Below are 26,235 nucleotides of genomic sequence, written 5' to 3' on the forward strand. Positions count from 1 at the left end.
TATTACAGACGACGTGTTAAAGGAGCTCATGTTCTGAGGGGGCATCAGAGGGGGCATCAGAGGGGGCGTCAGAGGGGGCATCCCAAATGGAACCCTATTCCCTTTTATACAATTATTTTGTTCAGGTAGTTAAAAGTAGTGCATTATATAGGGAATAGGGCCCTGTTCAAAATGTGTGCATTGTGTAGGGAATAAGGTGCTATGTGGGACGCACCCTATGACAGCATAGGCCTTACAGTGAATAGCAGAGGGAGGAGATGATAGCATGTCATAAAATAGTACAGTGATGTCAGAGGAGGGAGAGAATGAGCACGCCTACCTACTAAAGCAGGGAAAAAAACAGATTCTAAGGCTGATGGGGTATTCAGAGTGGTCGTTCTGTCACTGTATGCGTGGTGTCTGTCCAAAGGGGGTTGTGCATATAATAAGAACACAGAAAGACCACGGAGTGCAGATGCTATGGTACATCGGCAACATGTGGCCTCATGTGGTTCGTTGTATGAGGGTCTCCCCTTGTCAAACCAAGTCTAAGGGTAGATGTATTGTGGAATGGGTGAGCTGCTTTCAGGTATTATAGAGTAATTACACACGTATTACACTGTCTTTTACATTGAGGGGAATTATGGTTTGAATGACAGAATATAATCATCGTGTGTGTTGTGTGTGTGTGTGGTACGTGTATAGCCATGAATACTCACGTATATATATGAATGTATTCAGAGACATATATTTATGGCATAATGGTATGTATGGATACATGCTTCCATTGAAACACAATCAATAATATTTATTGACGCCTCTGTCAAGAAAAAAAAAACTTATTACACAGTTTGGAAGAAACCATTTTGAAATCCCTTTTTAAAGGAACGACGAACGCACAGCACAGCACAGGCTGATGAGCTGGTGGAGGAAACTCCACTCCGTCCAGGCAGCGCGTCTTTCCTTCCTTATCGTAATAGGCATGCTCAGCAGAAGGGCTGTGCAGTGCTCTCAGCAACTGAAGCTGGGCGCAGGGGGACTGCAACGGCCGCGCCAAGCATCTTCCAGGTAGGATGCGTATCTCTGTCATTTCGCGTTTATAATGATCTCGCAAATATTTATGCATTTTTTATACTCTGATAATGCTTTGCCATGCAGATATAATTTTTCAGGGGAGGGGCTGTCTATTTTTGCTTCACGTACACGGTAGCGCAGGGTGGATGTGTGGGTCTTGGTAAACACACACAGTCAGCTAAGACGCATCTGCAAACCTTATAATTAACGGCGCTTTAAACTTGCACACACGGAACATGTTCAGCCTTCGATTGATCAACGTTAAACAGCGATTGATGGCGCGATGTGAATATGTATTTGATGACATGGTGGGGTGTATTTTTTGGGGAGACGTGTAAAATTGCAATGGGGTTATAATTTGGCTAACGACCGTTGGCAATGCACTACGGTACACTACATTTTTAACTTAGTGTGTGTGCACGTATATATCTATTTTTTCTTCATAGGCGCAAGTATATACCTGCAGTAACCTAGCCTGCTGCGTAAAGCAATGTTTTGTATTGTATGGGAGTGCAAAGCTGCCTTGAGAAATCATTCTTAACAGTCAATTATATGTAGGCTGTACCATCTAACACTGCAGTATAGCAAGGCTCTATAGCTAACCATAATGTATCTATCTAGTCTACATAGTAACAGGAATAATCAGGTATTGATAGGCCGTGGCGGCTTCTCTGTTTCAGACGGTTATGCCTTTATAGAGGCACGTTGAATCATATATGAAAATAAGCGTAATGCATATTCTATTTGTTTTTATATATATCCAGGACAAGGTCCAAACGTGGTATTCAACTTATGGTTCAACTTAGATAGCAAAGTTCAGACACTAGCCTAAGTCATGGGTCAAAGTTCAGACACTAGCTTAAGTCATGGGTCAAAGTTCAGACACTAGCTTAGGTCCGAAATACAGGACATAGGAAAACAACATAGGATAAAGTGTCTGTCTGACTTTCAGGTCTGCGATAAGATGACATTCTAGATATCCATCATTAGCACAGAGGTAGGCTGCATGGTGTTGCAAGGGCTGCGTTCCTATTTGCCTTGGTCAAAAGAAGTGTACTATATTGTGAAAAGGGTGTCATTAGGGATGCAGGCTGGTGTTGGTTGCATGGTTTTTCTGCACGTTGTTGCTGCACGGTGTCACAGTGCACTACTTACTACCTGACTACTCAGGGGAGGGAGGGAGGGGGGAGGGAAATGAAGGGAGGGGTAGAGGGGAAGGGAGGGAAAGAGGGGGAGGAGGGAGGGATGGAGGGGGAGAGGAGGGGAGGGAGGGGGATATAGGGAGGGAGGGAGAAGAGAAGAGAGGGAGAAGAGAGGGAGGGAGAAGAGAGGAGGGGTGGGAGAGGAGGGAGGGAGGGGGAGATAGGGAGGGAGGGAGAAGAGAAGAGAGGGAGAAGAGAGGGAGGGAGAAGAGAGGAGGGGTGGGAGAGGAGGGGAGGGGACATTAGGGGAGATGAGGGGAGAAGAGAGGAGGGGTGGGAGAGGAGGGGAGGGGATATTAGGGGAGATGAGGGGAGGAAGAGGTGTGAGCCAGATCAACAGCAGACAGAATCTCTGATGTGGTTTCAACAACCTCAGCATTGCCATTTTTCCTTGCATGCGTTGAATCAGTCAGGGTATTAGTCTTGTGAGTCGGTGTGTGACTGTTTGTCATTGCAGTTGCTGCTGGAACCTACAAGGAGGCACATGTGCGCATTCCAAATGACACCTCATTCCCTATATAATGCTCTACATTTGACCAGAACCCTGTGGGAATAGGGTGCCATTTTGGATACAACCTGGAGACACATGTGCCCAAGTGCTTCTTCTATGGTGTCCAGTGGTGACCTTGCTCAAAGATTAACCATATTGGCCCTAGTCAAATGTGATATACTATATAGGGAATAGGGTGCCATTTCGGATACCGACACTGAATGGTTTCAGTAGCCACCTTCTTCATCTTCTCCAAACTACTTTTCTGTCTGTACAGTTTGTTTGGTCTACGGGTTTTCTTCACCATGGCAACAGAGAGAGTCATAGAGCACGTGCTTTTCATCTACTGTGTCAATTTTAGTTGCCATATTCACTAGCATCCTGTCCAGGGGGTGTACTTGTACATCAAGCTGCCTCACTACTGGAACAGGAGAAGGGAGTTCTGCCCCTATGGACAATTCTATGCTCGGACGAGGCTTAGGTTACCTATATTCAGTCCTCTACAATGCTCCTGCATGGTGTGCTAGTTTCAAAATGAAACCCTTAAGGAAATATTTTGTAGGTTATTGTAGAGAGGCAGGCAGCAGGTGCTTCAACTGTTTGACACCACACACAAGGAGCCTGGAGTCATCAAAGGGGCTATCAAAGGGGCTCAAAGGGGGTGTGGCAAATGCCCAATATGCCATGACTGCTCTTAGGCACGACGCAATGCGCCCTTAGCCGTAGTATATTGGACATATACCACAAACCCACGAGGTACCTTATTGCTATTACAAACTGATTAGCAACGTAATTAGAGCAGTAAAAATACATGTTTTGTCATACCTGTGGTATCCGGTCTGATATACCACGGCTGTCAGCCAATCAGCATTCAGGGCTCGAACCACCCAGTTTATAATAACGTTTAGAACCTCTAACGCCTAACCCACGAGGTACCTTATTGCCATTTGCCACACCCCCTCGGGCCATATTGCTTAATTCTAGATGTTAGAAGTTCTAGACGTTATTCTAGACGTTAGAGGTTATTTTAAGACGTTATTTACTCAAAGTTCTATCTCAAGTGCCCCCTTTGGGTATTTACTGAGGACTCATAAGGGGAGTAACAAATACCTTTCTATTTCCTATATAGTCCTCTATGGGCCCTGGTCGAATGTAGTGCACTATATAGGGAATAGGGGGCTATTTGTGATGTATACAAGGTTTTTAAATGATGTTTAATGTTCGAAGGTCAAATTGAGGTCAAGAGAATATGCTGGAATATAAATAGAAATTAAGAAAAATAAATAGCAACTTGATGTAAATAGTATATGGAAAGTGTGAAATGATGTGGATGTACATTATGTGAAGTATCGTTATTCTCTTTACAGTGCACTACTTTTGACCAGGGCCCATAGGATTCTGGTTAAAAGTAGTGCACTATGTAGGGAATAGGGTGCTATTTGGGATGCTTCCACAGATTTATTCACATACTTGTAAGAACTACTATCAGGAAAAGGCAGATATGAATCTGACCCGGCCACCCATAGGCTTACCACAACATTTCAAGGTTAAATGTTTCTCCATACTATGACTATATTATCAAACATTAAACACACATGGCAATAGTAGAATTACCGAACCCTGGCTCCCCTTTCGCCCCACAAACTATGCAGTTTACTTGACTTGTTTATAACGAGCAACTAGACTTTATCCGCATCCCAAATAGCACCCTATTCCCTGTATAGTGCCTCTGGTCAAAAGTAGATGCACCCTTTGTGTTGGTGTCCTACCGAAAGTGCTAAAGTTTCCATGGACATCTGTTACTGACTACATTGAATTTGAAATTGTGTGCATTTGTGTAAGCGAACGAACGATGTACTGTATGTGTCAGCTAGTTTTATGGCAAAGGGACAGCTGTTTTGAACAAGCAGATTAAAGGAGAAATCTGGGATTTATACATTCTGTTTTGGACTTTTAAATTAATGATATATAGCCATCGATTCTTTATGAATTTGAGAGTGGTTGCATTTTTTCAGCCTCATCCCTCATCTGTTAACCAAAAAAGCGGCAGGGTTTCCACTTTGTTTTTGTTTGAATCCCAGATTGCCCCTTTAATGGGTTTGCATTGCAGTGTTGATCTTTTATTAGAACAGTGTTCCTCAAGACATTTCTGTGGACACTCATCCAGGGAGGGTCGTTTTCTGTTCCAGTCCTGCACTAACATACCTGATACAAGTAATCACCAAACCATATTAGTTGAATCAGGTATGTTTAGTACAAGGTTGGAAGGTAAATGTGCTCCCCTTAAAGGGTGAATGGGTTGAGGAACACAGTGAGAGAGGTGCAGTAAACTGTTCCCGTGTCTGCCTGGTTAAGGAGGAGACTCCACGCATCATAAATAACTACTCATTGTTATTTGTAGAGTCAGTCACAATTTACCCATTGTACATCACGGTTTTGATGCTCCCAAACACGGCCTCTCGCTCTCTATAATGTCTTATTGTTGTCGTTTAAAAGGGGGCGTGATTCTGTTACAGGAATCTTAGTTATTCAATTCTTGGTAACACTTAAAAGGGTAATCTGCAGTTGCTACATCAATTTGTTGACCTGTAAATAAATGATATGTACCCATTTGATTCATGTAGAATATAGCTTATAAATGCCTAATGAATTTAGTCTAATTGTCGTACCCCATCAGAACCTAAAATATAAGTTTTTTTTTTACTCCAATGTTTGTAAACAAAGTAAATGTAAACAAACACTGTCATTTTGATATCATAGATGGTCAGGCCTTGCATCCATAGTCAACAGCTTGACGTACAAGTACACCCCCTGGACAGGACATTAGTCAATCGCAGGGCCATACCCTCAATCAATCTCCTCAATGCTGAGTGCCAAGCAGAGAAGCATCGGCGTCCCATTTTTACAGTCTTTGGTATGACTCGGCCAGGGATCAAACTACCAACTTTCCAATCTCAGGGCAAGCACACTAACCACAAGGCCACTGATCTGTTTAAAGGGATAGTCCACCCAAATTACACAATGACATGGTTTCCTTGACCTATAAGCAGTCTATGGACCAGGTAAGACAGCAATCAATGCTTTGGTTTTGTTTACCTGGAGTCTGTCTCCAAATGCTAACTTAAACCAACATGTAATTTTGTAATTTAGGGGAACTACCCCTTTAAATTGCACTTATACCTGTGTAGCAATAACATAAACATTTAGCATCAATGTTGTTAGTAGTAATCACACCAGTAACAACATTTAGCATCAATGTTGTTAGTAGTAATCACACCAGTAACAACATTTAGCATCAATGTTGTTAGTAGTAATCACACTGGTAACAACATTTAGCATCAATGTTGTTAGTAGTAATCACACTGGTAACAACATTTAGCATCATGTTGTTAGTAGTAATCACACCGGTAACAACATTTAGCATCATGTTGTTAGTTGTAATCACACCGGTAACAACATTTAGCATCATGTTGTTAGTAGTAATCACACCAGTAACAACATTTAGCATCATGTTGTTAGTTGTAATCACACCGGTAACAACATTTAGCATCATGTTGTTAGTAGTAATCACACCAGTAACAACATTTAGCATCATGTTGTTAGTAGTAATCACACCGGTAACAACATTTAGCATCATGTTGTTAGTAGTAATCACACCGGTAACAACATTTAGCATCATGTTGTTAGTAGTAATCACACCGGTAACAACATTTAGCATCATGTTGTTAGTAGTAATCACACCAGTAACAACATTTAGCATCATGTTGTTAGTAGTAATCACACCAGTAACAACATTTAGCATCATGTTGTTAGTAGTAATCACACCAGTAACAACATTTAGCATCAATGTTGTTAGTAGTAATCACACCGGTAACAACATTTAGCATCATGTTGTTAGTTGTAATCACACCAGTAACAACATTTAGCATCATGTTGTTAGTAGTAATCACACCGGTAACAACATTTAGCATCATGTTGTTAGTAGTAATCACACCAGTAACAACATTTAGCATCATGTTGTTAGTAGTAATCACACCAGTAACAACATTTAGCATCATGTTGTTAGTTGTAATCACACCGGTAACAACATTTAGCATCATGTTGTTAGTAGTAATCACACCAGTAACAACATTTAGCATCATGTTGTTAGTAGTAATCACACTGGTAACAACATTTAGCATCATGTTGTTAGTAGTAATCACACCAGTAACAACATTTAGCATCATGTTGTTAGTAGTAATCACACCAGTAACAACATTTAGCATCATGTTGTTAGTAGTAATCACACCAGTAACAACATTTAGCATCATGTTGTTAGTAGTAATCACACCGGTAACAACATTTAGCATCATGTTGTTAGTAGTAATCACACCGGTAACAACATTTAGCATCATGTTGTTAGTAGTAATCACACCAGTAACAACATTTAGCATCATGTTGTTAGTAGTAATCACACCGGTAACAACATTTAGCATCATGTTGTTAGTAGTAATCACACCGGTAACAACATTTAGCATCATGTTGTTAGTAGTAATCACACCAGTAACAACATTTAGCATCATGTTGTTAGTAGTAATCACACCAGTAACAACATTTAGCATCATGTTGTTAGTAGTAATCACACCAGTAACAACATTTAGCATCATGTTGTTAGTAGTAATCACACCGGTAACAACATTTAGCATCATGTTGTTAGTAGTAATCACACCAGTAACAACATTTAGCATCATGTTGTTAGTAGTAATCACACCGGTAACAACATTTAGCATCATGTTGTTAGTAGTAATCACACCGGTAACAACATTTAGCATCATGTTGTTAGTAGTAATCACACCGGTAACAACATTTAGCATCATGTTGTTAGTAGTAATCACACCGGTAACAACATTTAGCATCATGTTGTTAGTAGTAATCACACCAGTAACAACATTTAGCATCATGTTGTTAGTAGTAATCACACCAGTAACAACATTTAGCATCATGTTGTTAGTAGTAATCACACCAGTAACAACATTTAGCATCATGTTGTTAGTAGTAATCACACCGGTAACAACATTTAGCATCATGTTGTTAGTAGTAATCACACCAGTAACAACATTTAGCATCATGTTGTTAGTAGTAATCACACCGGTAACAACATTTAGCATCATGTTGTTAGTAGTAATCACACCGGTAACAACATTTAGCATCATGTTGTTAGTAGTAATCACACCGGTAACAACATTTAGCATCATGTTGTTAGTAGTAATCACACCGGTAACAACATTTAGCATCATGTTGTTAGTAGTAATCACACCAGTAACAACATTTAGCATCATGTTGTTAGTAGTAATCACACCAGTAACAACATTTAGCATCATGTTGTTAGTAGTAATCACACCGGTAACAACATTTAGCATCATGTTGTTAGTAGTAATCACACCGGTAACAACATTTAGCATCATGTTGTTAGTAGTAATCACACCGGTAACAACATTTAGCATCATGTTGTTAGTAGTAATCACACCGGTAACAACATTTAGCATCATGTTGTTAGTAGTAATCACACCGGTAACAACATTTAGCATCATGTTGTTAGTAGTAATCACACTGGTAACAACATTTAGCATCATGTTGTTAGTAGTAATCACACCGGTAACAACATTTAGCATCATGTTGTTAGTAGTAATCACACCGGTAACAACATTTAGCATCATGTTGTTAGTAGTAATCACACCGGTAACAACATTTAGCATCATGTTGTTAGTAGTAATCACACCAGTAACAACATTTAGCATCATGTTGTTAGTAGTAATCACACCGGTAACAACATTTAGCATCATGTTGTTAGTAGTAATCACACCGGTAACAACATTTAGCATCATGTTGTTAGTAGTAATCACACCGGTAACAACATTTAGCATCATGTTGTTATTAGTAATCACACCGGTAACAACATTTAGCATCATGTTGTTAGTAGTAATCACACCAGTAACAACATTTAGCATCATGTTGTTAGTAGTAATCACACCGGTAACAACATTTAACATCATGTTGTTAGTAGTAATCACACCAGTAACAACATTTAGCATCATGTTGTTAGTAGTAATCACAGCGCACAGAGCAACTTATTTTTCTTCTTCATCTTCTGGGTACCTAAAACACCTAGTCTATCAGCCTGGAGAGTCAGAGGCAAAGAGTTTACATACAGTAGGAGTTTACATACAGTAGGAATTTACATACAGCAGAAGTTTACATACAGTAGGAGTTTACATACAGTAGGAGTTCACATACAGTAGGAATTTACATACAGTAGGAGTTTACATACAGTAGGATTTTACATACAGTAGTAGTTTACATACAGTAGGAATTTACATACAGTAGGATGTTCCAAAGGGCACCCAAATGCACTACCTTCCACCAGAGCCCTTTTTGTTTGTATATTTTATTTAACCTTTATTTTACTAGGCAAGTGGGTGAAGAACAAATTCTTATTTTACAATGACGGCCTACCCCTGCCAAACCCTAACGATGCTGGGCCAATTGTGCGCCGCCCTATGGGACTCCCAATCACGGTCGGTTGTGATACAGCCTGGAATCGAACCAGAGTCTGTAGTGACACCTCTTGCACTGAGATGCAGTGCCTTAGACCGCTGCGCCACTCGGGCTAGATTAAAAGTGTATTCTAACTTAGTGTTAGTCTGGCCAGGCAATCATATCGCTTATGACTCGACATTTGTCCATTGAATGCCAACTTTTTCATGAAAACTGAATGGCAAGCCACTAATCACGTCCAAACCTGATAATCAGCATGCTAATGTGTGCAAAGCCTTTGATCACAGAATTGTTGCTTTATAAGCCCTGCCACTGTCATCTCCAGGCAGGCTGAGTCTGTGATGGGCACTAATTAATACTGTGTATTCAGAAAGTATTCAGACCCCTTCAACTTTTTCCACATTTTGTTACGTTAAGACTTTCAATCTACACACAATACCCCATAATGACAAAGCGAAAACAGGTTTTACACATTTTTGCAAAGTTATTACAAATAAAAACAGAAATACCTTATTTACATAAGTATTCAGACCCTTTGCTATGAGACTGGAAATTGAGCTCAGTTGCATTCTGTTTCCATTGATTATCCTTGATGTTTCTACAACTTGATTGGAGTCCACCTGTGGTAAATTATTGGAGTCCACCTGTGGTAATTGATTGGACATGATTTGGAAAGGCACACACCTGTCTATAAGGTCCCACAGTTGACATTGCATGTCAGAGCAAAAACCAAGCCATGAGGTCGAAGGAATTGGCCATAGAGCTCCAAGACAGGATTGTGTTGAGGCACAGGTCTGGGGAAGGGTACCAAAAAATGTCTGCAGCATTGAAGGTCCCCAAGAACACAGTGGCCTAGTAATTAGGAACCACCAAGACTCTTCCTAGAGCTGGCCGCCCGGTCAAACTGAGCAATCGTGGGAGAAGGGCCTTGGTCAGGGAGGTGACCAAGAACCCCATGGTCACTCTCACAGTGCTTCAGAGTTCCTCTGTGGAGATGGGAGAACCTCCCAGAAGGAATATAATATCTGCAGCAATCTACCAATCAGGCCTTTATGGTAGAGTGGCCAGACAGAAGCCACCCCTCAGTAAAAGGCACATGACAGCCCACTTGGAGTTTGCCAAAAGACACCAAAAGGACTCTCAGACCATGAGAAACAAGATTCTCTGGTCTGATGAAACCAAGATTGAACTCTTTGGCCTGAATGCCAAGTGTCACGTCTGGAGGAAACCTGGCACCATCCCTACGGTGAAGCATGGTGGTGGCAGCATCATGCTGTGGGGATGTTTTTCAGCGGCAGGGACTGGGAGACTAGTCAGGATCGAGGGAAATATGAATGGAGCAAAGTACAGAGAGATCCTTGATGAAAACCTGCTCCAGAGCACTCAGGACCTCAGACTGGGGCGAAGGTTCACCTTCCAACAGGACAACGACCCAAAGCACACAGCCAAGACAACGCAGGACTGGCTTCGGGACAAGTCTTAGTGGCCCAGCCAGAGCTCTGAGTTGAACCCGATCGAACATCTCTGGAGACCTTAAAATAGCTGTGCAGCGACGCTCCCCATCCAACCTGACAGAGCGAGAGGATCTGCAGAGAAGAATGGGAGAAACTCCCCAAATACAGGTGTGCCAAGCTTGTAGCATCATACCCAAGAAGACTCAAGGCTGTAATCACAGCCAACGGTGCTTCAACAAAGTACTGAGTGAAGGGTCTGAATACTTATGTAAATGTGATATTTCTTAAAACCTGTTTTTGCTTCGTCATTATGGGGTATTGTGTGTACATTTATGAGGGTAAAAAAACTATTTCATCAATTTTAGAATAAGGTTGTAACCTAACAAAATGTGGAAAAAGTCAAGGGGTCTGAATGCAATGTATATCAGACAAGCTGGGCTGTTTAGAGAGAAACACACGTACACCACACATGCAGATACAGTACACACAACCACACCCACACACACAGTATAGCCCGGGAATCCTGCAGTGGAAGGCAGTACAAGGTATTTATGTTGCAAGTTTGAGACGCATTTGTACGTTTGAGTCATTTAGCAGAGCGGGGGGGGGGGGGGGGGGTCATTTAAGATACTATTTGAAGTAAGGTAGGGCTTCAGATGTTTTTGGAAGCAACTCTGCTATCCTCGCTTCAGGAAATACATTTATAGGATTTAAGGAAATACATTTTCACGTAACTTTACTTCATTATATTTTTTAGAAGAGATTCCGTGTTTTAGAAAATGATTGACTTCCGGGAGTTTGATTGCTATAGAGGTAGTGCCTGTTTTAACTGGGCTGTAACAGGAACACCTACAAATACAAAATAGTCTACTAACCAAATGGCACCCTATTAGTGCACTACTACTTTCCCTAAATAGTGCACTACTTTTGAACCAGGTCCCGTAGGGCTCTGGTCAGAAGTTGTGCACTTAGGGTGCATTTTGGGACGTATCCAGTGACCTCTCTTATCCTGTGAAGTCGCCCCACAGGAACATTCTGTGTACTGTGTGACTAATGTGAAATCTGCATGTAAACAGATGTATTATTGTGGCTGCCAACCAGGGGACCTTCATCAGATCTGTGCTGTTTCCCTTTTCTCCAGCAGCCAACATACTGTTGATCATTTTATACACACAGTACTGTGAAGACATGATCACTTAGGTTGCATCCCAAAATGGCATCCCAAAATAGCACGTGTTCCCTCTATAGGGCACTGCTTTTGACCTGAGCCCTGGTCAAAAGTAGTGCACTTTATACTGTAGGGAATAGGATACCATTTGGGACATACTGTAGATGGTTGAAAGTAGTGCACTTTTGGGACAGCGCTGTCAGAACGTGATCTTCTTCCCGTTTCACTCTCCCTGTTTGTTCTCCCCTTATTTACAGTATAGTGTACAGACATTAGTTTCCCGTACAAGCACTGGGTATCTATATTTCTGAAGATGAGATGCTAAAAGCTAAACGTTACCTTTTTCCCTGTTTCTCTTCTCCCCATAGTGATGGCCTCTACTGAGCAGCTCTGCTCCAGCTCCCACCAGCAGCACTGAGCATAAGAACAGCAGAACCCCCTTCGCCCTCCTGCTGCCAAGCCAGACAGAGAGACACACAGCACCATGTACAGCGTGGACGACCTCCTCATTTCTCACGGATACAAATTGCCCAAGACAAGCGTCCCCTGCCCCTCTTCAACTTCATCCGCCACCGCACCTTGCGAGAAACAGCGCCACGTCGCCGCCACGACTGATTGCCACCGTGAAATCCCAGCAGCAGAGAACCAGAGGCCTGGCCGTGTTGGCTCACTGAACGGGTATGAACAGGCAGCAGACAGGGGGGCCTGCGTCTTCAGGAGCAGCAGCAGGCAGGCACTACTGGCGAAGGTCTACCCCGGCAGCGGTGACAATGAGAGCGGCGGGGAAAGGAACCAAAGGAGAAAAGAAGCTGGCAGCGGTAACCTAGGTGACAGCCTAGCACAGCCCCTGGGAGATTCTCTCGCCACGGATAGCGGGTGAGTCCCCCCCCCCCCCTTATCTCTCTCTCTTTTGAGACTCCCTCACCCCCCCTCACCCCATACCTTCCCTCCCTTTTTCTTTCTCTCCGGGCCCTTCGGCGTTGCATGTAAAGCCGAGCCACTCCGTCTGCACTGCGCAGGAGGGTGTTTTCTTCTGTCTCCCCATTTCCTTCCTTCCAGGGCTGTAGAACGAACACTGAGGCTTCTGCACCACTGTGATATGATCGGATATGAGGTCTGTGCTCCAAATGGCATCCTGTTCTCTACATTCCCTATGGTCCTTGGTCAAAAGTAGTGCACTATATAGGGAATAGGGTGCTTTATGCTGTGATATGAGGAATAATGTACAGCTGCCGCCCTTCTGCGCTGTTAGCTTGTTTACATTGCGATGTGAATCCATGTTTAAAGAGAGCACTCGTCTTTCCATTGGATCAGTCCACCCCTCCACCACCAGCATCTCTACCAACACACATACAGGTACACATCCTGCAGCCCTATGGGCCCTGGTCAAAAGTAGTGGACTAAATAGGGAATCAAATCAAATTAATTTATATAGCCGTTCTTACATCAGCTGATATCTCAAAGTGCTGTACAGAAACCCAGCCTAAAACCCCAAACAGCAAGCAATGCAGGTGTAGAAGCACGGTGGCTAGGAAAAACTCCCTAGAAAGGCCAAAACCTAGGAAGAAACCTAGAGAGGAACCAAGCTATGAGGGGTGGCCAGTCCTCTTCTGGCTGTGCCGGGTGGAGATTATAACAACAATGTGTCATTTGGGATGCAGCCAGACCATGTAAACAGCAGCACAGGACGCTGGGCAGAGTAGCTTACTGTACGTGATGCCTTGAGAGCGTAACCAACCACCACACTGTAAACAGCTCCGGCGCCCTGTACTGCACACACACACTGCAGAGTGAGGATGCCTCTGGACATGTGTATGGATATGTGCACACTTGTCCAGAGGCATCCTCACTCTGCAGAGTGTGTGTGCAGTGCACAGAGCCTGAGCTGTTTAAACTAATGTCTGTGTTGATAATACATAATACACACTGGATGGTAGTGTAAGAAAGTGCACGCGTCTCAAATGGCATCCTATTCCCTATTTTAGAGCACTACTTTTGATTAGGACCAATAGTATCAGGTATGTAGGTAAGACCCAGATGCAGACAATGTCAAATTATCAATGGTTTAATGATCCAACAGGGGCAGGCAATAGGCAGGTCAAGGCAGGCAGGGGTCAGTAAACCAGAGGTGGGGCAAAGGTACAGGTCGGTAGGCAGGCTCAGGGTAGGCAGAGGTCAATAAACCAGAGGTGGGGCAAAGGTACAGGTCGGTAGGCAGGCTCAGGGTAGGCAGAGGTCAATAAACCAGAGGTGGGGCAAAGGTACAGGTCGGTAGGCAGGCTCAGGTTCAGGCAGAGTGGTCAGGCAGGTGGGCTCAGAGTCAGGACAGGCAAGGTGTCAAAACCAGGAGGGCGAGAAAAAGAGAGACTGGGAAAAGCAGTTGACTTGACAAACAAGATGAACTGACAACAGACAAACAGAGAACACAGGTATAAATACACAGGGGATAATGGGGAAGATGGGCGACACCTGGGGGGGTGGAGACGAGCAAAAAGAGGTGAAATTGATCAGGGTCTGACTGTATATTGCCAGTTTAGATCATTCACTGAAATAACTCATTGCCAGATAACTATGATCATTACTTTAGGGTTTGTTTTATTTTTTCATAGACATATGATTGTCTGAGTTACATCCATAAACCAGTTCATTTGCTATTATCACCGTACTGAATGTGAGTGAACAGTATCCCTCTACTCTGTCTACTGTTGAGGTCTAACCTAAATAGCCAGGGTGCACTTTGGGAAGCAACACTTTACTCCATAACAACAGGCCCAGCCACTCTGCCTGCTGTCCATGGGACTGAGAGCATGTATGAATGTGGCTGACCATGTTACGATAATCAGGTACATCACTCAGCCTGAAGGGACACTCTTTTTTTATTTGATTATATTTTTTACACAATTCAATTAAATCCTATTTTGGGATCCTCGTAGCATTGGATTAAATGGCTAAGAAATAAGACTATGGAGTTGTCTGTCCCTGCAAGATAATAAGATAATGTCTTTATTATCCTCGTGGGGTAAATTCTGATTGCGGCTCTGTGCCAAAACATAGACAAGGACACATACAGACAATAACTACAGGTAGAAAAAAAGTTCATAACCAATCAATGACCACACTATATACACTATACACATGAGCACAATCTGTCATCTACTATGTCAACTGTAGGCCAGCCCGCTGGTGCTGCTTGTGGTTTTAAACATTCAGGAGCCTTACCGCCGCTGGGACAAAGGATCGTTTGGCTTATTTATGTTGGGCCCTGGTGCCTGCCCGGTAACATTGTCCCGAGGGCAGTACATCAAACTCCTGGTAAAGAAGATGTCTGGGGGCCAGCAGTACCTTGTTTGTGTTGACATCACGTGATCACGTAACTGGCACTTTATATACAAGAGTAAGTTACGTTTTTCTGCTCAGCGGCAGGCAGGCAGTGCATCTTATCAGGCCTTATCAGGCCTGATTTGATTACAAATTAATCAAATCAAATCCAATTTTATTTATCGCATGTGCCAAATACAACAGGTGTAGATTTAACAGGGAAATGTTTGCTTACAAACCTTTCCCAACGATGCAGAGTTTAAAATGAATAATAAAAAATAAAATAGTAACTAACACAAGAGGAATAAAATACAATACACAAGAATGGAGCTATATACAGGAAGTACCAGTACCAGATCAATGTGGAGCTATATACAGGAAGTACCAGTACCAGATCAATGTGGAGCTATATACAGGGAGTACCAGCTCAATGTGGAGCTATATACAGGGAGTACCAGTACCAGATCACTGTGGAGCTATATACAGGGAGTACCAGTACCAGATCAATGTGGAGCTATATACAGGGAGTACCAGATCAATGTGGAGCTATATACAGGGAGTACCAGATCAATGTGGAGCTATATACAGGGAGTACCAGTACCAGATCAATGTGGAGCTATATACAGGAAGTACCAGATCAATGTGGAGCTATATACAGGGAGTACCAGACCAAATCAATGTGGAGCTATATACAGGGAGTACCAGTACCAGATCAATGTGGAGCTATATACAGGAAGTACCAGTACCAGATCAATGTGGAGCTATATACAGGGAGTACCAGTACCAGATCACTGTGGAGCTATATACAGGAAGTACCAGATCAATGTGGAGCTATATACAGGGAGTACCAGACCAAATCAATGTGGAGCTATATACAGGGAGTACCAGTACCAGATCAATGTGGAGCTATATACAGGAAGTACCAGTACCAGATCAATGTGGAGCTATATACAGGGAGTACCAGTACCAGATCAATGTGGAGCTATATACAGGGAGTACCAGTACCAGATCACTGTGGAGCTATATACAGGAAGTACCAGTACCAGATCAATGTGGAGCTATATACAGGGAGTACCAGATCAATGTGGAGCTATATACAGGAAGTACCAGATCACTGTGGAGCTACATACAGGGAGTACCAGTACCAGATCACTGTGGAGCTATATACAGGAAGTACCAGTACCAGATCACAGTGGAGCTATATACAGGAAGTACCAGATCACTGTGGAGCTATATACAGGGAGTACCAGTACCAGATCACTGTGGAGCTATATACAGGAAGTACCAGTACCAGATCACTGTGGAGCTATATACAGGGAGTACCAGATCAATGTGGAGCTATATACAGGAAGTACCAGTACCAGATCACTGTGGAGCTATATACAGGAAGTACCAGTATCAAATCACTGTGGAGCTATATACAGGAAGTACCAGTACCAGATCACTGTGGAACTATATACAGGGAGTACCAGATCACTGTGGAGCTATATACAAGAAGTACCAGTACCACATCACTGTGGAGCTATATACAGGGAGTACCAGATCACTGTGGAGCTATATACAGGAAGTACCAGTACCAGATCAATGTGGAGCTATATACAGGAAGTACCAGTACCAGATCACTGTGGAGCTATATACAGGAAGTACCAGTACCAGATCAATGTGGAGCTATATACAGGGAGTACCAGATCAATGTGGAGCTATATACAGGGAGTACCAGACCAAATCAATGTGGAGCTATATACAGGGAGTACCAGTACCAGATCAATGTGGAGCTATATACAGGGAGTACCAGATCAATGTGGAGCTATATACAGGGAGTACCAGTACCAGATCACTGTGGAGCTATATACAGGAAGTACCAGTACCAGATCACTGTGGAGCTATATACAGGAAGTACCAGTACCAGATCAATGTGGAGCTATATACAGGGAGTACCAGATCAATGTGGAGCTATATACAGGAAGTACCAGATCACTGTGGAGATATATACAGGGAGTACCAGTACCAGATCACTGTGGAGCTATATACAGGAAGAACCAGTACCAGATCACAGTGGAGCTATATACAGGAAGTACCAGATCACTGTGGAGCTATATACAGGGAGTACCAGTACCAGATCAATGTGGAGCTATATACAGGGAGTACCAGTACCAGATCAATGTGGAGCTATATACAGGGAGTACCAGTACCAGATCAATGTGGAGCTATATACAGGAAGTACCAGATCAATGTGGAGCTATATACAGGGAGTACCAGTACCAGATCAATGTGGAGCTATATACAGGAAGTACCAGTACCAGATCAATGTGGAGCTATATACAGGGAGTACCAGTACCAGATCACTGTGGAGCTATATACAGGAAGTACCAGATCAATGTGGAGCTATATACAGGGAGTACCAGTACCAAATCAATGTGGAGCTATATACAGGGAGTACCAGTACCAGATCAATGTGGAGCTATATACAGGAAGTACCAGTACCAGATCAATGTGGAGCTATATACAGGGAGTACCAGTACCAGATCAATGTGGAGCTATATACAGGGAGTACCAGTACCAGATCAATGTGGAGCTATATACAGGGAGTACCAGTACCAGATCAATGTGGAGCTATATACAGGGAGTACCAGTACCAGATCACTGTGGAGCTATATACAGGAAGTACCAGTACCAGATCAATGTGGAGCTATATACAGGGAGTACCAGATCAATGTGGAGCTATATACAGGAAGTACCAGATCACTGTGGAGCTACATACAGGGAGTACCAGTACCAGATCACTGTGGAGCTATATACAGGAAGTACCAGTACCAGATCACAGTGGAGCTATATACAGGAAGTACCAGATCACTGTGGAGCTATATACAGGGAGTACCAGTACCAGATCACTGTGGAGCTATATACAGGAAGTACCAGTACCAGATCACTGTGGAGCTATATACAGGGAGTACCAGATCAATGTGGAGCTATATACAGGAAGTACCAGTACCAGATCACTGTGGAGCTATATACAGGAAGTACCAGTATCAAATCACTGTGGAGCTATATACAGGAAGTACCAGTACCAGATCACTGTGGAACTATATACAGGGAGTACCAGATCACTGTGGAGCTATATACAATAAGTACCAGTACCAGATCACTGTGGAGCTATATACAGGGAGTACCAGATCACTGTGGAGCTATATACAGGAAGTACCAGTACCAGATCAATGTGGAGCTATATACAGGAAGTACCAGTACCAGATCACTGTGGAGCTATATACAGGAAGTACCAGTACCAGATCACTGTGGAGCTATATACAGGGAGTACCAGTACCAGATCAATGTGGAGCTATATACAGGGAGTACCAGTACCAGATCAATGTGGAGCTATATACAGGAAGTACCAGTACCAGATCACTGTGGAGCTATATACAGGGAGTACCAGTACCAGATCAATGTGGAGCTATATACAGGGAGTACCAGATCAATGTGGAGCTATATACAGGGAGTACCAGACCAAATCAATGTGGAGCTATATACAGGGAGTACCAGTACCAGATCAATGTGGAGCTATATACAGGGAGTACCAGATCAATGTGGAGCTATATACAGGGAGTACCAGTACCAGATCACTGTGGAGCTATATACAGGAAGTACCAGTACCAGATCACTGTGGAGCTATATACAGGAAGTACCAGTACCAGATCAATGTGGAGCTACATACAGGGAGTACCAGATCAATGTGGAGCTATATACAGGAAGTACCAGATCACTGTGGAGATATATACAGGGAGTACCAGTACCAGATCACTGTGGAGCTATATACAGGAAGTACCAGTACCAGATCACAGTGGAGCTATATACAGGAAGTACCAGATCACTGTGGAGCTATATACAGGGAGTACCAGTACCAGATCACTGTGGAGCTATATACAGGGAGTACCAGTACCAGATCACTGTGGAGCTATATACAGGAAGTACCAGTACCAGATCACTGTGGAGCTATATACAGGGAGTACCAGTACCAGATCACTGTGGAGCTATATACAGGGAGTACCAGATCACTGTGGAGCTATATACAGGAAGTACCAGTACCAGATCACTGTGGAGCTATATACAGGGAGTACCAGATCAATGTGGAGCTATATACAGGGAGTACCAGTGCCAAATCAATGTGGAGCTATATACAGGAAGTACCAGTACCAGATCACTGTGGAGCTATATACAGGGAGTACCAGATCACTGTGGAGCTATATACAGGGAGTACCAGATCACTGTGGAGCTATATACAGGAAGTACCAGTACCAGATCACTGTGGAGCTATATACAGGGAGTACCAGTACCAGATCAATGTGGAGCTATATACAGGGAGTACCAGTACCAGATCAATGTGGAGCTATATACAGGAAGTACCAGTACCAGATCACTGTGGAGCTATATACAGGGAGTACCAGATCAATGTGGAGCTATATACAGGGAGTACCAGATCACTGTGGAGCTATATACAGGAAGTACCAGTACCAGATCACTGTGGAGGTATATACAGGAAGTACCAGTACCAGATCAATGTGGAGCTATATACAGGAAGTACCAGTACCAGATCACTGTGGAGCTATATACAGGGAGTACCAGATCAATGTGGAGCTATATACAGGGAGTACCAGTACCAGATCACTGTGGAGCTATATACAGGGAGTACCAGTACCAGATCAATGTGGAGCTATATACAGGGAGTACCAGTACCAGATCAATGTGGAGCTATATACAGGGAGTACCAGTACCAGATCAATGTGGAGCTATATACAGGGAGTACCAGTACCAGATCACTGTGGAGCTATATACAGGGAGTACCAGTACCAGATCAATGTGGAGCTATATACAGGGAGTACCAGTACCAGATCAATGTGGAGCTATATACAGGGAGTACCAGATCACTGTGGAGCTATTTACAGGAAGTACCAGTACCAGATCACTGTGGAGCTATATACAGGGAGTACCAGATCAATGTGGAGCTATATACAGGGAGTACCAGTACCAGATCAATGTGGAGCTATATACAGGGAGTACCAGATCACTGTGGAGCTATATACAGGAAGTACCAGTACCAGATCACTGTGGAGCTATATACAGGGAGTACCAGATCACTGTGGAGCTATATACAGGGAGTACCAGTACCAGATCACTGTGGAGCTATATACAGGGAGTACCAGATCACTGTGGAGCTATATACAGGAAGTACCAGTACCAGATCACTGTGGAGCTATATACAGGGAGTACCAGATCACTGTGGAGCTATATACAGGAAGTACCAGTACCAGATCACTGTGGAGCTATATACAGGAAGTACCAGATCACTGTGGAGCTATATACAGGGAGTACCAGTACCAGATCACTGTGGAGCTATATACAGGGAGTACCAGTACTAGATCACTGTGGAGCTATATACAGGGAGTACCAGTACCAGATCAATGTGGAGCTATATACAGGGAGTACCAGTACCAGATCAATGTGGAGCTATATACAGGAAGTACCAGTACCAGATCAATGTGGAGCTATATACAGGGAGTACCAGATCACTGTGGAGCTATATACAGGAAGTACCAGTACCAGATCACTGTGGAGCTATATACAGGGAGTACCAGATCAATGTGGAGCTATATACAGGGAGTACCAGATCACTGTGTAGCTATATACAGGAAGTACCAGTACCAGATCACTGTGGAGCTATATACAGGGAGTACCAGATCACTGTGGAGCTATATACAGGGAGTACCAGATCACTGTGTAGCTATATACAGGAAGTACCAGATCACTGTGGAGCTATATACAGGGAGTACCAGTACCAGATCAATGTGGAGCTATATACAGGAAGTACCAGTACCAGATCACTGTGGAGCTATATACAGGGAGTACCAGATCAATGTGGAGCTATATACAGGGAGTACCAGATCACTGTGGAGCTATATACAGGAAGTACCAGTACCAGATCACTGTGGAGCTATATACAGGAAGTACCAGTACCAGATCAATGTGGAGCTATATACAGGGAGTACCAGATCAATGTGGAGCTATATACAGGAAGTACCAGATCAATGTGGAGCTATATACAGGGAGTACCAGTACCAGATCACTGTGGAGCTATATACAGGGAGTACCAGTACCAGATCACTGTGGAGCTATATACAGGGAGTACCAGATCAATGTGGAGTTATATACAGGGAGTACCAGATCAATGTGGAGCTATATACAGGGAGTACCAGTACCAGATCACTGTGGAGCTATATACAGGGAGTACCAGTACCAGATCACTGTGGAGCTATATACAGGAAGTACCAGTACCAGATCACTGTGGAGCTATATACAGGGAGTACCAGTACCAGATCACTGTGGAGCTATATACAGGGAGTACCAGTACCAGATCAATGTGGAGCTATATACAGGGAGTACCAGTACCAGATCACTGTGGAGCTATATACAGGCAGTACCAGTACCAGATCACTGTGGAGCTATATACAGGGAGTACCAGATCAATGTGGAGCTATATACAGGGAGTACCAGTACCAGATCACTGTGGAGCTATATACAGGGAGTACCAGTACCAGATCACTGTGGAGCTATATACAGGGGGTACCAGTACCAGATCAATGTGCAGAGGTACGAGGTATTTGAGGTAGATATGTACATGAAGGCAGGGTAAAGTGACTTGGCATCAGGATAGATAATAATAAGGTATTTGAGGTAGATACAGTTGAAGTCGGAAGTTTACATACACAAATTTCTTGTTAACAAACTAAAGTTTTGGCAAGTCGGTTAGTACATCTACTTCGTGCATGACACAAGTAATTTTTCCAACAATTGTTTACAGACAGATTATTTCAGTTATCATTCACTGTATCACAATTCCAGTGGGTCAGAAGTTTACATACACTAAGTTGACTGTGCCTTTAAACAGCTTGGAAAATTCCAGAAGATTATGTCATGGCTTTAGAAGCTTCCAATAGGCTAATTGACATAATTTGAGTCAATTGGAGGAGTACCTGTGGATGTATTTCAAGGCCTACCTTCAAACTCAGTGCCTCTTTGCTTGACATCATGGGCAAATCAAAAGAAATCAGCCAAGACCTCAGCAAAAACAGTATAGACCTCCACAAGTCTGGTTCATCCTTAGGAGCAATTTCCAAATGCCTGAAGCTACCACGTTCATCTGTACAAACAATAGTATGCAAGTATAAACACCATGGGACCATGCAGCCATCATACCGCTCAGGAAGGAGATGTGCGTTCTGTCTCCTAGAGATGAACGTACTTTGGTGTGAAAAATGCAAATCAATCCCAGAACAACAGCAAAGGACCTTGTGAAGATGCTGGAGGAAACAGGTACAAAAGTATCTATATCCACAGTAAAACGAGTCCTATATCGACATAACCTGAAAGGCCGCTCAGCAAGGATGAAGCCACTGCTCCAAAACCGCCATAAAAAAGCCAGACTACGGTTTGCAACTGCACATGGGGACAAAGATCGTCGTTTTGGAGAAATGTCCTCTGGTCTGATGAAACAAAAATAGAACTGTTTGGCCATAATGACCATTGTTATGTTTGGAGGAAAAAGAGGGAGGTTTGCAAGCCGAAGAACACCATCCCAACCGTGAAGCACGGGGGTGGCAGCATCATGTTGTGGGGGTGCTTTGCTGCAGGACGGACTGGTGCACTTCACAAAATAGATGATATCATGAGTAGGGAAAATTATGTGGATATATTGAAGCAACATCAAGACATCAGTCAGGAAGTTAAAGCTTGGTCGCAAATGGGTCTTCCAAATGGACAATGACCCCAAGCATACTTCTAAAGTTGTGGCAAAATGGCTTAAGGACAACAAAGTCAAGGTATTGGAGTGGCCATCACAAAGCCCTGACCTCAATCCTATAGAAAATTTGTGGACAGAACTGAAAAGCGTGTGCGAGCAAGGAGGTCTACAAAACTGACTCAATTACACCAGCTCTGTCAGGAGGAATGGGCCAAAATTCACTCAACTTATTGTGGGAAGCTTGCGGAAGGCTACCCGAAACGTTTGACCCAAGTTAAACAATTTAATCCAAATTTTTACTAAGATTAAATGTCAGGAATTGTGAAAAACTGAGTTTAAATGTATTTGGCTAAGGTGTGTAAACTTCCGACTTCAACTGTATATGGTGTGGATATATAGTCTAGTGAGTGTGTATATAGTGTGTATATATAGTCTAATGAGTGTGTATATAGTGTCTATATATAGTCTAAAGAGTGTGTATATAATGTGTATATATAGTCTAGTGAGTGTGTATATAATGTGTATATATAGTCTAGTGAGTGTGTATATAGTGTGTATATATAGTCTAGTGAGTGTGTATATGGTGTGTATATATAGTCTAGTGAGTGTGTATATAATGTGTATATATAGTGTAGTGAGTGTGTACATGGTGTGTATATATAGTCTAGTGAGTGTGTATATAATGTGTATATATAGTCTAGTGAGTGTGTATATGATGTGTATATATAGTCTAGTGAGTGTGTATATGGTGTGTATATATAGTCTAGTGAGTGTGTATATAGTGTGTATATATAGTCTAGTGAGTGTGTACATGGTGTGTATATATAGTCTAGTGAGTGTGTACATGGTGTGTATATATAGTCTAGTGAGTGTGTATATGGTGTGTATATATAGTCTAGTGAGTGTGTATATGATGTGTATATATAGTCTAGTGAGTGTGTATATAATGTGTATATATAGTCCAGTGAGTGTGTATATAATGTGTATATATAGTCTAGTGAGTGTGTATATAGTGTGTATATATAGTGTAGTGAGTGTGTACATGGTGTGTATATATAGTCTAGTGAGTGTGTATATAATGTGTATATATAGTCTAGTGAGTGTATATAGTGTGTATATATAGTCTAGTGAGTGTGTATATGATGTGTTTGTATAGTCTAGTGAGTGTGTATATAATGTGTATATATAGTCTAGTGAGTGTATATAGTGTGTATATATAGTCTAGTGAGTGTGTATATGATGTGTTTGTATAGTCTAGTGAGTGTGTACATGGTGTGTATATATAGTCTAGTGAGTCTGTATATAGTGTGTATATATAGTCTAGTGAGTGTGTATATGATGTGTATGTATAGTGAGTGTGCGTAGTGTCAGTGCAGATAGTTTGGGTACCATTAATTGACTATTTAGCAGTCTGGCTATTTAGCAGTCTGGCTATGGCTTATGTCCTGGGGGTAGAAGGAGCCTGTTGGTCTGAGAGCGATACTCCGGTACCGTTTGCCAGACGATAACAGAGTGAGCAGTTTATGGCTTGGGTGGCTAGAGTCTTTGGGAATTTTTGGGCCTTCCTCTGACACCGCTCGGTATAGAGGTCCTGGATGGCAGGGAGTTCGTCTCCAGTGATGTATTGGGCTGTCCGCACCACCCTCTGTAGAGCTTTGCGGTCAAGGACGGTGCAATTGCCATACAAAGCGGTGATGCAGCCAGTCAAGATGCTCTCGATGGTGCAGCTGTACAACTTTCTGAGGATCTGAGGGCCCACAATTTAATCCAAATTTTTACTAAGATTAAATGTCAGGAATTGTGAAAAACTGAGTTTAAATGTATTTGGCTAAGGTGTGTAAACTTCCGACTTCAACTGTATATGGTGTGGATATATAGTCTAGTGAGTGTGTATATAGTGTGTATATATAGTCTAATGAGTGTGTATATAGTGTCTATATATAGTCTAATGAGTGTGTATATAGTGTCTATATATAGTCTAAAGAGTGTGTATATAGTGTCTATATATAGTCTAAAGAGTGTGTATATAATGTGTATATATAGTCTAGTGAGTGTGTATATAATGTGTATATATAGTCTAGTGAGTGTGTATATAGTGTGTATATATAGTCTAGTGAGTGTGTATATGGTGTGTATATATAGTCTAGTGAGTGTGTATATAATGTGTATATATAGTGTAGTGAGTGTGTACATGGTGTGTATATATAGTCTAGTGAGTGTGTATATAATGTGTATATATAGTCTAATGAGTGTGTATATGATGTGTATATATAGTCTAGTGAGTGTGTATATGGTGTGTATATATAGTCTAGTGAGTGTGTATATAGTGTGTATATATAGTCTAGTGAGTGTGTACATGGTGTGTATATATAGTCTAGTGAGTGTGTACATGGTGTGTATATATAGTCTAGTGAGTGTGTATATGGTGTGTATATATAGTCTAGTGAGTGTGTATATGATGTGTATATATAGTCTAGTGAGTGTGTATATAATGTGTATATATAGTCCAGTGAGTGTGTATATAATGTGTATATATAGTCTAGTGAGTGTGTATATAGTGTGTATATATAGTCTAATGAGTGTGTATATAGTGTCTGTATATAGTCTAATGAGTGTCTATATATAGTCTAAAGAGTGTGTATATAGTGTCTATATATAGTCTAAAGAGTGTGTATATAATGTGTATATATAGTCTAGTGAGTGTGTATATAATGTGTATATATAGTCTAGTGAGTGTGTATATAGTGTGTATATATAGTCTAGTGAGTGTGTATATGGTGTGTATATATAGTCTAGTGAGTGTGTATATAATGTGTATATATAGTGTAGTGAGTGTGTACATGGTGTGTATATATAGTCTAGTGAGTGTGTATATAATGTGTATATATAGTCTAATGAGTGTGTATATGATGTGTATATATAGTCTAGTGAGTGTGTATATGGTGTGTATATATAGTCTAGTGAGTGTGTATATAGTGTGTATATATAGTCTAGTGAGTGTGTACATGGTGTGTATATATAGTCTAGTGAGTGTGTACATGGTGTGTATATATAGGTCTAGTGAGTGTGTATATGGTGTGTATATATAGTCTAGTGAGTGTGTATATGATGTGTATATATAGTCTAGTGAGTGTGTATATAATGTGTATATATAGTCTAGTGAGTGTGTATATAATGTGTATATATAGTCTAGTGAGTGTGTATATAGTGTGTATATATAGTGT

General features: G+C 42.1%; 1 protein-coding gene across 1 annotated transcript in view; it reads left to right on the forward strand.

The window, feature by feature from the left end:
- Positions 1–912: 912 nt before the first annotated feature.
- LOC139550223 (junctional cadherin 5-associated protein-like) overlaps positions 913–26,235 on the forward strand; it is a 38,124-nt gene continuing 12,801 nt past the window's right edge. Inside the window, exons 1-2 of the mRNA XM_071360950.1 lie at positions 913–1,047; positions 12,270–12,777. Coding sequence (XP_071217051.1) covers positions 12,386–12,777 — 392 coding nt within the window. The 5' untranslated portion in view covers positions 913–1,047; positions 12,270–12,385. The remainder of the gene's footprint in view (positions 1,048–12,269; positions 12,778–26,235) is intronic.

The sequence above is a fragment of the Salvelinus alpinus genome, chromosome 23 (genome assembly GCF_045679555.1).
Source record: "Salvelinus alpinus chromosome 23, SLU_Salpinus.1, whole genome shotgun sequence".
NCBI classification, from domain to species: Eukaryota; Metazoa; Chordata; class Actinopteri; order Salmoniformes; family Salmonidae; genus Salvelinus; species Salvelinus alpinus.